Consider the following 17,781-nt stretch of genomic DNA (forward strand, 5'->3'; position numbering starts at 1 on the left):
GCCTACAAAGACAGTTTGGTAACAAATTCTACCAGACATCCAAAGAATACCATGTTAACATTCATAAACTGCACAAAAAGTATAAAAAGATGGACGGTTCTCCCACGTATTTTATGGGGATAGTATAAACTTGCTACCAAAATTAGACAAGGACAGTCTAAGAAAGAAAATTAGAAGGCACTCTCATTTAAGAACATAAATGCAAAAATCCAAAAATGTTAGCAAACCAAATTCATCAATATATATCTAAAATATGATAATGCCTCATGAGCAAATTGGATTTACGTTAGGAGTGCAAAGACACTATGAGATTAGAAAATTGTTTTGTGTAATTCATGACATTGACTAAGGAGAAATACCTTATTAGGTTAATAAAAGTGAGAAAACTTTCAGTAAAATTCTATACTTATGTATTAATGATTTTAAAACAAAAGCAAAGAATAAATATTAGATAAGTTATGAAAATTAATAAGAATTTAGCAAGGTTGCCAGATATGAGCTCAACATATGAAAATCAGTTACATTCATATCTCAGTAAGAAAAATAACTTTTTTTTTAGAATAATAACATTAACAGCAACAGAAACTACAATGGCAATAAGTATATTAAGAATAAATCCTACAAAAGATACTTAAAACTTCACTGAAAGATAGTATAGAAGATGTAAAATAAATGTGGACGTATACCATGTTGTGGAAAGGACGATTCAGTGTCATAAAGATGTCACTTCATCCCACATTAATCTGTATGGTTAATACTATCCTGATCAAATCTCAATTAGGTTTTCTTTTCTTTTCCTCCCCAAAACCCCAGGACATAGTCGTATATCCTTGCAGGTCCCTTCCTAGAACAGTGTTCTATGCTGTGTTCAATAAATAGATGTTGCCAACTGACAACCCCATTGTAACGTAAGATTTGTTTTTTTTCAGCCAGATGCACCACATCTGCATATCTAGTTCTTCTTTGTGGGATGCTGCCACAGCGTGGCCTCCTGAGTGGTGTGTAGATCTGCACCCTGGGTCTGAACTGGCAATCCCCTGGCTGCCAAAGCAGAGGACGCGAACTTAACCACTCGGCCATGGGGCCAGCCCCTCAACTAGTTTTTTCATGTAACTCAATAAGTTGATTCTAAAATATTCATGGGCCAAAGAGTGAAGAGCCAAGAACAGTCAAGACACTCATGAAGGAGAAAAACTATGCTGCTGGGGACTTGTCTTATACAAATTCATGATAAGACGTAATTAAAACAGTATGGAAAGGACATGGGCCAGTGGGACAGAAAAGAGTCCATAAACACTCATGCATATATGGAGGGATAGCATGACACTGGAGTTAAGAGCATAGACTCTTGGGAGTTGACTCCCAAGATTCAAATTCCAGCCCCTCCACTAATTCTCTGTGTGATGTTGGTCAAGTTAGTTTTTCTCTCCCTCAATCTGTAAAATGAGGCAATAGTACCAACTTCATAGGGTTGTTGTGAGGTTTAAGTGAGTTAAATATTAGAAAGTGCCAGCACATAATAGATGCTGTATGTTTCTTAAATGAATAAATTTGCCAGCAGTGGTATTACAGTATAGTGGAGAAAGAATGAACTATTCAATGAATACTACTAGGATCGGTTGGTTATTGATATGGAAAAACAGTTGAATCCCTATCTTACATTTGAAATAAGAATCGATTCCAGATTCACTAAATAGCTGTCTATGGAAACCCAAATCTAAAGTGTTGGAAAGAGTATAGAGAAAGGTTCTTGACCTCTTGGTAAGGAATCATTTTTTGCAGAACATACCCTTCTGCAAAATAAAAATTTAAAAGAAAAGTTGATAAATTCAACTATTTTAAAATTTGAAAGTTTTTAGCATCATGATAGTGTGAAAAAGTAAAAAGCTGAGAGTGTTTTTCAATACACATTACAACAAAGTTTTGATATCTGAAGCAATACTCTCCTTCAGCGACTTTCTGTAATGCACTTAGCTCAGTGCAGTTGGTAGATGGAAGAATGATGACAATATGATGACATTATCCTACTGGTTCATAATGTTTCTCAGTACTTTAATGTTTTGCTCCATCAAATAAAAGCAGATGAGAGTGTGTGGAAGCACACCATGGAAGAATGTGGATAAAGGGTACCCATTCAGCAGATGAGAGTGTGTGGAAGCACACCATGGAAGAATGTGGGTAAAGGGCACCCATTCACCAGATGAGAGTGTGTGGGAGCACACCATGGAAGAATGTGGGTAAAGGGCACCCATTCACCAGATGAGAGTGTGTGGAAGCACACCATGGAAGAATGTGGGTAAAGGGCACCCATTCAGCAGATGAGAGTGTGTGGAAGCACACCATGGAAGAATGTGGGTAAAGGGCACCCATTCAGCAGATGAGAGTGTGTGGAAGCACACCATGGAAGAATGTGGGTAAAGGGCACCCATTCACCAGATGAGAGTGTGTGGAAGCACACCATGGAAGAATGTGGGTAAAGGGCACCCATTCACCAGATGAGAGTGTGTGGAAGCACACCATGGAAGAATGTGGATAAAGGGTACCCATTCAGCAGATGAGAGTGTGTGGAAGCACACCATGGAAGAATGTGGGTAAAGGGCACCCATTCACCAGATGAGAGTGTGTGGAAGCACACCATGGAAGAATGTGGGTAAAGGGCACCCATTCACCAGATGTTCTTATACCCAGTTCGCTTAGATCACAGCTTTATTTTGAAAGTGCTTGCTTACTTCGTAGTTCGCAAATTTTGTGCATTGATTTTTGTCTGCCTGACCCAGCAATATCAATCCTTCCTTAATCTTCTTTCTGTCAAGCTAACTTCACCGTTTTTTTAAAAACATCCTATATTTACAGTGGTATCTTATTTATTTGGAATGAACACATCTTTGTTCTGGTTACAAGGTTGTATTATGTGAGTGGTCTGCCTTTAATCTGTTTTTTTCCCCATAAGCCCAGATTAGTGTACAGTTCTGTAGAAAGCAAGGTTCATCAAAAACATGTAATATTATAGCTGAAATATTTGAATAATAACTCGTACAAATCTATAAGAAAAAGACATATCAAAGAAAATTTAGGAAAATTGTTAATAGTCAATTCAGGAAAAAGGAACTCCAAATGGCTAATAAACATACAATTTTAAGTTGGTATACTTGGCAGATAGCTCTGTAATAGCTAAGTGCTGTACATATCCTACAACTCAGTAATTCTACTCCTAGGTATATTTCCTGGAGGAATTCTTAATCTCTTGCTCTAGGACAGTGCTACTCATTGTGCAGGTCCAGGATGAGATAAAGGAGCTTGTGCCAGAATGTAAATATAATACTGTCTTCATTGAGAAAATCTTGAAATGATTAAAAAAAAAGTCAATCAGAATTGTGTTTAGGGCCACCCCTGGTGAACTAGTGGTTAAGTTTGGTGTGTTCTGCTTCAGTGGCCTGGGTTCAGTTCCCTGGGCACACACCTACACCACTCGTCTGTCAGTGGCCATGCTGTAAGTGGCAAGCAGCTCACTTACAAAAAAGAGGGGAAGATTGGCAGTGGATGTTAGCTCCAGGTGAATCTTCCTCAGCAAAAAAACAAACAAACCAATCCCCAAAACAGTGTGTTTAGTGGCAAAATTAACATGTATTCTGGCTCAAGCCCCTTATTGAGGACTAGTAAAAACCAGCTATGGATTAGCACTGTCTCTCTGGACCACACTTTGAGTAGCACTGTGCTGAGAGACACGTGTAAGAATGTTCATAGTATCATTAAGTGTCCATCAGTAAAAGAATGGCTACATAAATTGCAATATACTTATATAATGGAATGCTATACACAATGAAAATGTAAAAAACAGCCTTACTTATTAACGATTGCAAATCTCAAACAATTTGATTGAAAAAAGCAGTTAGAAAAAGCATACTTACCTTTAGGGTAGCATTTATGTAAAATTTAAAACATGGAAACGACACTATATGCACATATATAGTTACAGACCTAAGAATGAAAAGCACCAAATTGAGAATAATGATTTCCTACTGAAGTTGGGAGAAGGAAATATAGCATTTTAAATAACGTGGGTTGATAGCAATTTATTTGAGAAAGACCTGGGGTTTTAAATTATTACCATCTCAAATTGAGCCAAAATTACATGGTCGTAAAATAAGAAGTACACATTTTAGATCACATAGGTACTATTCAGAGGTACTGTGAGTTGTTAGCACATGTGGCATATTCTGTTCAGTTCTCAGTACTTTGTTTTAAGAAGTATTCTGGTAGACCAGGGGACCTCTAGAGCCGAGTGAGTAGGAGAAAGCAGCCTGAAAACAGTGTCATAAGCCAAATTGGGCATGTTTATTTAGACAACAGAAGTCTTAATGGCAACAGAAATTGTTTTAGATATTTGAAAGAATATCACGTAGATGAGATACTTTACTCTCTTCTATTACTTTTCCTTTCTCCATTATTTTTACCTACCAAATCATCCTGTCAGGATATGAGAATGATAAATATTAATCTTATCCTTCAGCGTATTAGCCAAGCCTTCTAGCTTTGTGGCATATGCAAATTTGACATGTGTCAACAATGAGGATGTTAAACAGTTTGAATCCTGCATGGGTAACTTCCTAGCTGTTGGTAAGTTACTTAACCTTTTCAAGGCCTTGAAATTATCATTTATCACAGTGAAATAGAACTTTCTGCAGTGATGGAAATGTTCTGTATCTGTGCTGATTAGAAGAGTAGCCACTAGCCATGTGGCTATTGAGCACTTAAAATGTGGCCAGTGTGACTGAGGAATTGCATTTTTCTTTTATTTAATCTTAATGAATTTAAGTTTAAATAGCCACATGTGACTTGTGGCTGCTGCATTGGACGGTGCACATCTACAACGAGGGTAATTATGTGCACCCTAATATTTAACTTCTAATAAAATCATGAAATACTTTATAAATGCAAATGGATGAAGGTGTATTTATTTGTGTATGTATATGTATTGCAGGATGGGATAGAATTAAAATAAGTATTCAGTACATATAAATATGGTCTTTTAAAATGTGATGCAATATTGTCAAAAATTAAAATTTAAAAGCTGTTTTTGATTATGTTGATAGGTAGCATGAACAGGTTGATATTTGCATAAATGATATCTATTTTGAAGAAAAATCTGCCTAGATCTGTCATTTAATTTTGAATATTGGTAAAGTGGTAGTTCTTTAGATTCTCTTAGTAAAATGGTTGTTCTGTTTAAACTTTAAAGTACTTTATAGCATAATTTTGCAAATATTATTTCCTTGACTGCTTAGAATAATCAAAATGTAATAAACATATCTTTATCTTTTATCTATATATGCCAGATATGATCATTTAAAATATTGAATTTTTTTTCTGCAAAGATGTCTTAAAGTCAAGAAGTAAGCATTTTTATTATAGCTGTCATGATATAAATAATTAAATGTAAGTATTTCATTTTTTCTGGTTTTGTCTTTTTTAGCTGCATAGATGAATGGTTTGAAGTAAATAGATCTTGCCCTGAGCACCCTTCAGATTAAGCGTCAGCTTCTTGTTTTATAGGTAATTCTCCCTTTTTCTGTTTTAATTGCTTTTTAAACTGTCAGCTGAATCATACGTTCTCAACCACCATTTTTATTCATTCGTTTATTCATTGAGGGGTGTGTGTGTGTGTTCTGGACATTGTGTGAGGCTACTGTATAGAAAACTCACATTAAAAGATACATAAAAAACAACTTTCTTGATACCTGAGGAGACTCATATATTGAGTAACTTTTACCTTCCTGGTTCTTTCTTTCTTTCTTTATTTTGAGGAAGATGATTAGCTCTGAGCTAACATCTGCTACCAATCCTGTTTTTTGTTTTTTTTGTTTTTTTTTTTTACTGAGGAAGGCTGGCCCTGAGCTAATATCCATGCTCATCCTCCTCTACTTTATATGTGGGATACCTGCCACAGCATAGCTTGACACGGGTGCCATGTCTGCACCTGGGATCCGAACCGGTGAACCCCGGGCCGCTGAAGCGGAATGTTTGCACTTAACCACTGCACCACCAGGCCAGCCCCCCTGTGAAGTGAATTAAATGCCCTCATTTAGCTTTGGAAAAGTAGTTAACTTAATTGCTATCTTCTTATATATGAAAAGCGCTTTTTGAGAAGACTTCCAGAAATGACATAAAGCACTGGGTTTTACATCAAGGCAGAACATTTTAGCCAATCCTGGAACTGTTTCACAGGAGTTCGAGTCTCCATGTTCAGAGACTCGAGATAGTAGCGGACAACAATCTTTTCTGAATGGCTCAAGACTGAAGGCAGGGAACTAAAACAGATGATATCCTGAGGTCTACTCTTGTGTGTGTCCCCCCCCCCCGCCCCCCCCGACTTCCTTTTGTTTCAGTAACTTCTAGTCTTAAATTTGAGGTGTGGAGGTAATAAACACATTCAAGGAATTCTGTTGCACTTACTGAGGATAATTTCAGAGCAGCAGATTAGAATATGACAAAGGAGATTTGCGGTAGTTTATCAGCAGATATAAGCAATTGAAATAAGAGCGGCAACATTCAGACCTCTGTCATAAGAACAGGAGGGTTATGCATGTGAAATGTGAAAGCCTTGGTAAATTGTAGGGAGCTAAAAGACTGTCAGCTTTTGAACCTTTTACTGTGATATTATTCAGCTCATACCTTTACACACTTGAAGTAGAAGTTGGGATAAGATTGCTGTGTAAGAGAAGTGTGATGATGGAGTGGTATTTTGAGTATACGTGCATGTATGTTTTTATTTCACTGTGAAAAACGTTTTTTGAACAAGGGAATGCTTTGGAATGTCTTGAGCGTCGCCTTATGTATGAGTAATAAAGTAAAACTTTGGCTAAAATTAGAAGCATTTTAACAGATATATTAAAAACCAATGCTAATAAAATAAAATTCTTAGTATTTTACATGTGAGAGTAATATGTCTAAATCTTTCCCGTATAGGTAAAATTTGTCTTTTAGAGTCAATAAACTTTTTTCTGTGTGATGGAATTTTATAGCATAAAATTTTTTATTTCCTGGTCTAATCAGCTAAATTTTTCCTTTAATGTCACAATGATTTAATGCGATGTGTGGAACATGCGTCTCATCTCATAGTCCATATGCAGGTCTCTTGGTCTTAAACAGCATTTCAGTTTTTTCACCTTATGTACCAGTGTTATCTTTTCATTTATTTTCTATGTACAACCTGAGTTTGGTGGCAACTGCCCTCAGAAATCTGAATCAATGGAGTCTGTCTCTGTGGTTCTTGAAGAGTCATTTTTACGAATGTATATACATGGCATATCTTGACTCTTCCACGTTTTGATTTTGTTTTGACTGCTCTTATTTGTCAAATGAGAAATTCCTCATAACCCTTTTATTGTCCCAGATTAAAAGTATATAGGTTTGAAGAGGAGTCAGTGTTGTTAAAGCATTAAAAAAAAAAAAAGACAACTTGTAGCAGCAAGCACAACATTTTTGATATTCTTCAGCAGAGGAATTTAATACTCAGTCCAAAATAGAGATAAATGAATATCTAAAGTCTTGATTAATTAGGAAATTGTTTACTATTTCAGTTTGAGGTTTTTGGTTATTTGGGGAGAGATTAATAAGTTGTGTGTAGGAGTGTGTTTTCTGACTCTGGTTTAGTCTTTATTGTAGAGGGCAAATGACTGTTATGTAGTGGCTATTTTTTGACTATTTTAAGCTTTAATTGGTCCTCCTGTGTCTTTGATCTGATCTTTTGCGGAACACTAAGTTTATGAGTTTTTAGAATAGTAAATAAGTGTATGAAAATATATAGTAACTAAAGCAGTGTTCATGGGGAAATGGATGTTATGTTTTGATTTGTATTACTTTTATGAACTACTGCTTAAACTAAATTTGTCTACTTTTACACAAGTTTTCTTGTCTTTTCAAGATGCTTGAAAAACCAAGAGGATATGAGGATCTGTCTCTGGAAAAACAAAAACAAAAACACAGGCATACGCAGCCAGAAATTTGAGTTCTGTGAGACTCGGAAATGCAGAGATGGACAATCATACAGGAAAAAATCCTGCTGAAGAGAGGACAATTGCTGCAGGACTCAGTGTACCAAACATGCGTGTAAAGGACACACAGGGATTTTGGAAATGCTGCACATCCCTTAATAGTTATCTACGTAGGTAATACTGATAAACATTTTGTATTCAGACGCCAAAGTTAACTGATTTAAAAGTTGATTTACTTTTTATTAAGTTCTCTAGAGCTGCGCAACTCGTTGTGTTTTAATTGGTTTTGTTTTTTAGTTTGGGGTCTCTTTATTTTCCCCCAACATGATGTTTCTGCCTTCATCTATTCTTAAATAATTTAACAACACATGATTTACTTCTTATAAAGTCTTAAATGTGAAACCAAGAAATGTAATCAAGCAGTAAACATTCTCTGAATGTAGACCGTGATCTCAAGTTCTGCGATTCTTTTCCCCAAGAGTGGAAAATAGACTTCTACATAGGAAAGCTAAAATATGTTAATATTTTAAATTAAAGGCTTAACATTATGAGAATGCAGTCCAAAGAATAAATCAAGTTACATAATTACATTTGAATTAATTAAATCTACGATTGTCTACTGAATTGCAGTTTATGAAATACATTGTTTGCTCTTATAACTGCTGAACAGTTAATCGGCAGTGAATCATCTTGCTATGCAACTTTTAAAAAAAAAGAATTACCAATTTTAAGTGCTGCCAGCTACAGTAACTTTGTTTTAACGGGTATTTTTGTTTGTTTTTTTCATGTAATTATTTTATTGTGCTTTGCATCTCCAGGCAGTTTTCCCACATTTGGGTGAAATGTTTAGCAGGTCATAAACTTAATAACTTATGAAAAGGGTAAAATAAAATTTTCTTGAGTGGAACTTGGAATAATTTGAGGGACATTTTATATACTTTTAAAAATCAGAATTTAATTGGGATGCCAGATTTATAGCAATTTGCATCTTTAATTTTCCAGATAATCTGGAGGTTAGTGTTTGATAAATGATTTTTTAAAGCAAATATGAAGATTTTGTTAATTTATAATTTATTAATGTGTTATTACTGTAATTGAAGATGTTATAGAGACTTTTAAATTCAGTCTTGTTTAGAAAGAAATGTATTAAGCAAAATTATGTGAATAAATATTCCCACAAAATTCATCTGAATGGTTAAAAATACTGGAAGAGAGCTATCAGGGCTATAGTAGTGAAATTTTTTTTTTTTTTTTAATATCGCAAATACCAGTAAGTAGATTTCATGTTTTCAACACGGGGAAAATGTTATCAGTGAACATTTAAGCAGTGCACTTTACTCAATGTAATTGAAAGTTGCACAGTACTGTTTCCTTGTTTTAAGCTTTCTTTATACTCTAATGTATTTAAGTATATGCTTTTCTATTTAATGCTGCTACCCTTATTCTTCTCAAATTTTTTCCCTTCTCTATTGCTTCTGTTTCATATTTCTTAAAAGGGCACATACAGGAGCAACTGCTGCTACCCAGAAAAATTTGTGTATTATAAACAATTAAAAGAGTTTATAATTGCTTTCTGTGTGATTCTAGACTGGATAACATTTTCCCTAAAGTTATGCTGTGAAATGCCTTTTGTTATGCTGCAATTGATAAAAGAATCCAAAACCTCCACGTGACAGCTTGACAGCACAGTTTCCTAGGTGCTTTTTAAACCAGTTTTGGAAAATATTCTTCCCTCAAGGAAAATATTCTTTCTTTAGACTTTTTTCTGTTATCATGATATCTTAATATGAATCCATTTTATTCACATTTTCAATTTTGTAAGCTTTTGCACATACACACACACACACCAGGAAAAACCTCTTAGAATGTGAATAATTCATTTTCTTTCTATTACTGCTATATTGTTATGGTAAGAATTACTTTGTTGTCTTCCATTCTTAAAGGAAAAGATTTACTATAGTTGTGGTAGTTAACTGTTAATATTCTCCTGGAAGTTGATTTTCTGATATAGTTTTCTCATTGACTTTTTAAAACTTAGTGGCTGAAGTTCTCTTTTCCTTCCTTATCCTGTACCATACTCTCACAGTGTGGTTCACTTGGCCTCTGTTTGTTGTAAGGTTCTGTGCTGCAGCTGGTACAATAGAAGCTCCTGTGGTTTAAAAGCAAGTTCAGTGTTTGTCAGTGTCAAGTGCTACTTGATTATTACATTTGTCTAGAACAGTATTTACTTAAATCTGTTTATAGCAATCCATTTTTGTTAAAATTTACAAAAATTAGCAATTTTTACTTTAAATTCAGTTTCCACCAGTATCTTCCCAAAAAGAATTTAGAAATTGAAAAGAAAATGTTTTTAAAGCCCAGATGCTCCAGTGTTTATTCAAAGCCAGAGTTGCCATTCTGGAAAATATTATAAGTAATATTTTACACAGTATCACTTATAATATTTGTAAATCTGTATGTGGACACTGACTAAGTAGAACATAAAATCACATTAGATATTTACATATGTAGCTGAAACTGCTGACAACTAAATATTATGGAGACAGATATTGAAAGCCTAGGTTACCAAGTTGGTTATAACTTTCTAGAATCTTTGTAAATACCTATTCTCAAATAAGATCACAGTTGCGTATATAGAAAGCAATATGTTCTGAAGTTTCACTTTAGTGCCACTCTTTTCTTCATGATGGGTTTATTGCCAATTTTGACTCATCTTACTTTGATCTGGCTTTTTTTTTTTTTTGCCAGAATGTATGAGAGATAGTAAAATTATTCTTTCTTTTGGCTCTTTGCCAGAGAAATAGACTAAGCATAGTCTTAATCTGTGTTTTTCAGATCTGATTATAAATCAGATACAGATTGTCTAAGAGCAGTGTTTGTGATTGAAATATAAATAATGTTTCTGTTACTGAAGTTGTTTTGTGGTAGTGGAAACAACATTGAAAAAGTCGTGTTGTTGACTGTTGCATACTATACAAGTTTTAATTTCTTAGTGTAAGTCTTATATTTCATTTAAATGTTACACAGTTATTTCAGTTCTCACCCACTAAACACTTTACTAGAATGTAGCCCAAAAATGCCTGAGAAGCACCCTCAGTATATTTGTAGTAAGTATTTTGAAAAGATTTCAGTTTAAATGAGTTAGTGAAAATGGAAGATTCCTTTTCAAAGCTTATTTTACTTTCTAAATTTGGTTATAGTGAAGTTTCAGAGAATCATTTAAATTAACATAGCAAGATATAGGGATATATCTTTAAATGAAAAAGATTGTAAATTCAATGTAAATATTATTACCTAATTTTATTTATTAACTTGGAGAGTTGAAGAAGGGAAATTTCCTAACAATGAGCCACATTTGAAGAAAGCATGAAACTCCTTTTTTAAAATTCAAGAATAATTGAATTTACCATCTGACTGACATCCATATTACTGCATTGATAATAATATCCAAATCATCTTATTCTTTCACAGAGGAAGTTTCCATATAAATCAGATTATTGGGAACTTTGTAAAACTACATAGAGGTAAATGTTGCTTATTAAATACGAGTACAGTTTGTTAGTTGGGCCATTTTCTTGCAGTTTGGTTTATCCTGAGGTGAGCTAAATACATATTGACAGTGGGTGGTTAAATGTGAAGTGTCCCTTGTTCTTGTATGGATATTTTCTAAGTTAGGAAAAAAAACTATAGCATGCCAACATTTTGTCTTTGGCCCTTTCCACCTTTTTCTGAAGTATGTAACTTCTGATTTTTTTCTTTGCTATATTGTGATTAACAGTAGTTAAATTAATCTGTTTTACTGTCTACTTTTCTTCTCTACCCAGATCTTTTCATTCTGAAATTAAATTGCTACTTGGCTTTCTTTAGAGGAAATTGCTACTTGGTATACTCCTAATAGTGATTCTTATTCTGTAACAGCTGATAAAACTTTTTTGGTAGTAACTTACCCAGACAGCATTTTAAGTACCATATTCTGTGAATGCTGTGCTTAAGCTAGGAAACAGAATGTTCTTTTTAAATCACAGAATTCCTGTGTTGAATGGGAGATACCCAGTCTTCTAAGTCAGCTGATTCTTTATGGAAAGTAAAAGGCATTGAAGAAAACCAGATAGGTTAATATTTAGTTTTAGTTGAAAGTGCAACATTACTATACTTAAGGGAGTTGGTATATTTTCAGATATTTAAGCTATCACTAATTTTAGACCAGTGGCTAATAATAAGATGGATTGTTGGTTGCTTACTTAGAGAGAGACAAAGAGCAGCATGGCATGAACTCACATCCCGGAAATAAGTGAAATTTTAAAAAATGATACTGTGCTATCTCTTAACCAAAGTTGTGCTTCTTAGCTCTGCCCTGGACTGTAAGGCACCTGTCAGGACTCCAAGTCTTAGAACTGGAAGTGACTGATTTCTCCTATTACTGAATTCTCATGCCTTCCTTTTTTGATTTGGTGTACTGAGGTTGATAGGTACTGATGATTTATGTTTACAAACTTAACAGTTCTGACGGACCCTGCTACCAGTGAACCAGATTCCAGCATTTGGAAAAGGTTTCATTATTAGTCAATAGCGTTTTGAGCACCTATATGCAAATAATACAGTTAGCAGACCCTAGAGGCAGATACAAAAGAGATTTTGGAATTTGATGATGATAATTGATCTTTATTTCAGCAATCCATTATATTTTATTTCTTTGCAATGACTATTTGAGTTTCATTGTTTGAAAATCAAGATAATAATAGATATTTATCTCTATTGCTTTGTTCATGATTTCTACAACTCTTCTGTAATACCTCTTAATTTCCTCTATTAGAAAGTATTTTCCTGTTAAATAAGGTATCAAAAGCGTCAATCACAAGAAATATAGAAAATGTATTAAGAGCAACTTGTATGTTCTAAACTAGAATGGAACAACTCATTATTGATATTTTAATAAATAAGACTTTCAAATGATCTTGCCAAATTATCCCATTATTTAGAAGTAGAAAATAAGAGAAGAATGCTTTCAAGGATATTTGTCATATCCACCCTTATGTCTAGAAGTTGACAGTGCATCACAATAAAACAGACTTATCTGAATGCTGAAAGGTTACCATGAATTAACTGATGTCATGATTTATTTATTTTTGTATACCCATTACCACAAAATTGAATCCAAAAGTATTAGTTAAAATTCTGTAATAGCTTAAGAAATGACTGTAGTCTTAATGCACAAAGAGGTCTTTCTTCATTACCTTAACCATAAGTAAAGATGTACTTCCAAATTTTTAATGTAAAATCTATTTGTAAATTTTGTCATTGAAATATGATTGGAGAGCTATTACATTTTGGGAAGGGATGATCTGTCAGTGTACAGTCGTAACTTTTAAAATTTGGATTGTATTTAGTAGCATTCTATTATGTTTTAAAAAGGGGAGTATTTGTTCTTTTGAAGCACAATTTTCATGATGTAAGAGGTATTGAGTTTTGTAACATAGTGGTTAAGAACATGGGTTCTGGAGCCAGACTGCTTAGTTTTGCCATCTCCATGACATTGGGTGAGATACTTAACTGCTCTGTGCCTCACCTTTGCCTATAAAAAGAGGAAATACTGCTGTCTACCTCAAGGTTTTGTGAGAATTAAGTGGGAAGGTACATGTATGCACAAAGCGCATAGTAGGCACTTAATGATGCTAGCGGTTATTAGAAATAAAAATATTTGTGCCCATCTGAGAATAAATAATTTTTGTTATTCTCTCCAGTCATGAGGTGTAAGAGTAATGTCTTAGACCTTAACTGATGTGTTTAAGAAACCTAAGTATAATGGAGGACATTGTGGATTCTGATCTTCCCTGTTGCTAAAATCTAGAGATTTTACTATTTCAGCAGTTATATTAGGCACTACTTGATTCTGTGGATTGTTAGGGACCAAGAATATAGAAATCAAAGATAGGTGACCTCCAGGAACTTATTCTTTAGTGAGTGAGGCAAATGAGTAAATAAGCATATAATAGAGAGTAATAATTGCTATAATAGACATATACACAGAGTGTTGTGGAGGTAGCGAGGAAGATGATTAGACTCAGACTAGGCAAGAGAATGGTTAAACTAAGTCTTTAAGAACAACTAGATCATAGCTCTAGGGGATATGGATAAAAGGACTTGTGGAATGGGAAGTTTGGGAAGGATATTCCCAAGGCAGAAAGTATAGCACATACAAGCATGACACTCTTGGAGAGTTGCCGTGTCTGGAGAGGTAAGCAGGTGACAAATCTTGAAGGGATGTATGTGCCAAACTGTGACTGAAGGATTTTAAACACGAAAAAGATAATCAGATATACCCTTCAGATTAGAGAGGAATGAAGCCAGAAGCAGAGAGGCCTGTTAGAAAATTTATAGTAATTCAGGGGGCTGGCCCCGGGGCTGAGTGGTTAAGTTTGCGCGCTCTGCTGCAGCGGCCCAGTGTTTCCCTGGTTCGGATCCTGGGCGTGGACATGGCACCGCTCATCCGCTCATCAGGCCATGTTGAGGCAGCGTCCCACATGCCACAACTAGAGGTACTCACAACTAGAATATACAACTATGTACTGGGGGGATTTGGGGGAAGATAAAGCAGAAAAAAAAAAGATTGCCAACAGTTGTTAGCTCACATGCCAATCTTAAAAAAGGAAAAAAAATTTATAGTAATTCAGAGAAGATGATGAAGGGCAAAACTAAAGCATTGGCAATAGGAAAAGTAAAATGGAAGACTTTAAAGATTTGGAGACTGGAAGTAACTCATCTTGGTAGTTGTTTAGATGCAAGAGATGAAAGACAAGACCAGGACAACTCCCAGTCATTCTTTTTCCACATCTAGAAAGGATGAATCTTAAGGACAGAATAAGTCTACCTAGGGAAAGCTGATTATCCTAGAAGTATCTGCTGGAGAAGAGATAAAGAACATCAATTCTAACCTAAGGAATTGGATCTTAAATGGGAGGTAGAGCCTTGAGAGAGAAGCCAGAACAGGAATATTTGGGAAGTTGTGAGAAAGCAAAGCGTGTGTGTATGTGTGTGTGTGGCTCTTAGGGTTCAGCAGGTGTCTAGAGACAATAGTTGCCAACACTATTAGAAGAGTCAATAAGTACGTAACAAGTGGGGTACACTGAGCTAGTTTCACGACATCTAGCTTGGTTGAGTTGGATCTCTCCCAGCACTCTCCCGCACATCCCTCCTTAAGCTCAGATGCCTGTTAGAGTAGGGCCACACTTTCCCAGGTTTGCTTAGTGAAAGGCTGAGACGCACTCTGAAACTTTCTTTAGGTTTTTTTCTCTTTGGTTTATTTGTCCCATACCCTTTCCATTAAACTAGTCTTCTCAGACTTTGACAACAGGAGTAAGCTGCTGTTGAAGGCAGAGTCTTTGTAGAAGTAGACATCCAGGAAAGGTGAATCCTGGTGTCCTGATGGATGCTGCTGTTGAGATGGGTCGGTTTGGCTAGGCAAGAGGAGGACAGAAGAGGTTTATTAGTTTCTAGAAGGCTATGTGTTACCACTGGCTGGCTGTGTCATGATCTTCTTCGTTTAGCGAAGGACAGAAAATGAAGACTGGTAAACTTAGATTTAGTCCCTGGAGAAGCAGCAGAAATCTTGGGATGTCCTTGTATTAGATTAAGTCAAGGAGTCAGTTCTCCTCATAGATTCCTTAATCTAATATGGTGTGTCCATGGGAACACCAATTCAGGCTTTCACACGTTTCTCCAAATTGGTTCAAAGGCACACCTGTAGATAACTGGAAACTTCCTAGACCAAGAGTTCCTGCAAAGCAAGGCCTGTGAGAATGATAGAAACTTAACACCTGAAAGGGAATTGTCTTAAAGTATCAACAACCCTTATATTCATAAATGTCGTTGCATGATTTAAGATTTGCTTTCCTACATAAAATATAGTAAAAATAATTTTTCTGCAATACCTTAATGATGCTGTAATTAAAAGACAAAGTTGTTAAATTTTGCCATATAGTGCCTTATTCCTATGGTTCTTTTCCATCAACTTATGAATTCAATACTCACTATTTTATGAGATTTAAGAAGTGCATGACCAAAAAATATCTTCCAAACAAAGTCAGTTTGAGATTTAAGTGCTTTCTGATAGACTTGATCATTTAATCGCTGGGTAACTGAAAACAAACTGTGCAGTGTTAGCAATGTAAATTTGTATTTCAGGAAAATATCAAATAACTGTATATCATGAACCATTCAAAGGGTCTCACTAATAACTGGAATGTAATTAAATCTATAAATGTTAATGGCATTCATTATCCAAATATTTGGAGGATATCCATCTAGGCAGTCAGACTAGATACAGTTCATCCATTGTTGGAATTCAAACATTGCAAAGGCTGAAGGCCTTCCTAGAGTATTTTAAGATTTTATTTTTCCTTTTTCTCCCCAAAGCCCTCCGGTACAGAGTTGTGTATTTTTGGTTGTGGGTCCCTCTAGTTGTGGCATGTGGGATGCCGCCTCAGCATGACTTGATGAGCGGCGCCATGTCTGCGCCCAGGATTTGAACCGACGAAACCCTAGGCTGCCGAAGTGGAGCACACGAACTTAACCACTCGGCCACGGGACCAGCCCCCTCCTAGAGTGTTTAAATATCTAAACTATTGTCATTTTTGCATGTAATCAGTGTAGAAATTATCAGATATTTTGCATCCTTTTTTTTCCCAGTCTTGGAAATCTGATGTGTATTTTATATTTGTAGCACTTCTCTGTGTTTAGAACTAGCCATATTTTAAGAGATCAAGAGCCATATGTGACTAGTGGCTGCCATATTTGACACACAAGTTTACGTGTCTCTGGGAGGTTGGTTTTCCATTCCTATCTATCCTTACCTGAAACTAATTCCTACTTTCTGAAGACCTTGCCTTCAAAGTTAATTTACGCACTATGCATGAGCAGAGCTGGTCCTATGTTGTTACTAGATTGAGACAGAGTTTCCTAATTTTTTCAATGAAAAGGGATGGAAATACCTTAAAAGGTTGATGGTCTATTGAATCTTCTTCATGTGCTTTTAGAGATGTCACAGGCTTTCCTTGTGATTACAGTGTTTTGGTGAGGACACACAGGCTCTGAATACCTGGTCAGTTTTATAGTTAGGAGTTGGTGTCTTTTTGAAGTTTTAGCCAAATGACCAGCAGGAATTGTAAACAGTCCTGATGTGTTGCTCTGGTCTGAGTTGTCCCCTCTGTTGAACTTTATCGGGGCCATTTCGTGAGTTTCAGGCCTTCCAGCAGTAGTTGAGTTTTTACCACATCCATGCCTAAACTGCTAAATGTGTCCACCAGACCCTCATTCACAAAACTGAGACTCTGCAAAATCCACCTGGAGAGTCACCAGTGGTCAAGTCGAAGCTGTCTTCAGTAAGATGCTCCCTAGTTTGTGTAAGGGTTCTGTGCTCACGTGCCTCATTAAAAGGAGTCAGGGGATGGGATTGCCAGGGAGTTGGTCTACCAGGATGGGCTACACCACGGAAAGATGGATATTACTCTCTTCTGCTTCGGGATCCCCATAAGCCAATGATTCTCAACACTTGGCTCAACATTAGATCAACTCAGAAGGTTGGAAGGGAAGGCAGAGGCAGGGGTTTTGTTTGTTTTGCTGAGAAAAGTCTGCTCTGAGCTAACTTCTGTTGCCAATCTTCCTCTTGGTTTTTTTTTTTTTTTAATGTGAGCCACCACCACAGCGTGGCCACTGACAGACAAAGGGTGGATGTGGTCCCGTGCCTGGGGACTGAACCTGGGCCACTGAAGCAGAGCATGCCAAACTTAAC

The 17,781-nt window shown here is 35.8% G+C and overlaps 1 protein-coding gene across 4 annotated transcripts in view; it reads left to right on the forward strand.

Annotated features, from left to right (window-relative positions):
• Window positions 1–12,947, forward strand: part of ZNRF2 (zinc and ring finger 2) — a 91,366-nt gene extending 78,419 nt beyond the window's left edge. The window contains exons 5-6 of one of the 4 annotated variants that reach the window (XR_011539186.1): window positions 5,474–5,553; window positions 7,925–9,564. Coding sequence is in view for 2 of the 4 variants with exons in the window: in XM_070616145.1 (XP_070472246.1) it covers window positions 930–1,068 (139 nt within the window). In the remaining 2 variants the exon portion in view is untranslated. Of the gene's footprint in view, window positions 1–929; window positions 3,340–5,473; window positions 5,554–7,924 lie in introns of those variants that run through there. The other 3 variants (XM_008522959.2, XR_011539187.1, XM_070616145.1) reach the window with 3 other exon arrangements.
• Window positions 12,948–17,781: the final 4,834 nt, after the last annotated feature.

This window comes from Equus przewalskii, chromosome 4 (assembly GCF_037783145.1).
Source record: "Equus przewalskii isolate Varuska chromosome 4, EquPr2, whole genome shotgun sequence".
Classification (NCBI taxonomy): domain Eukaryota; kingdom Metazoa; phylum Chordata; class Mammalia; order Perissodactyla; family Equidae; genus Equus; species Equus przewalskii.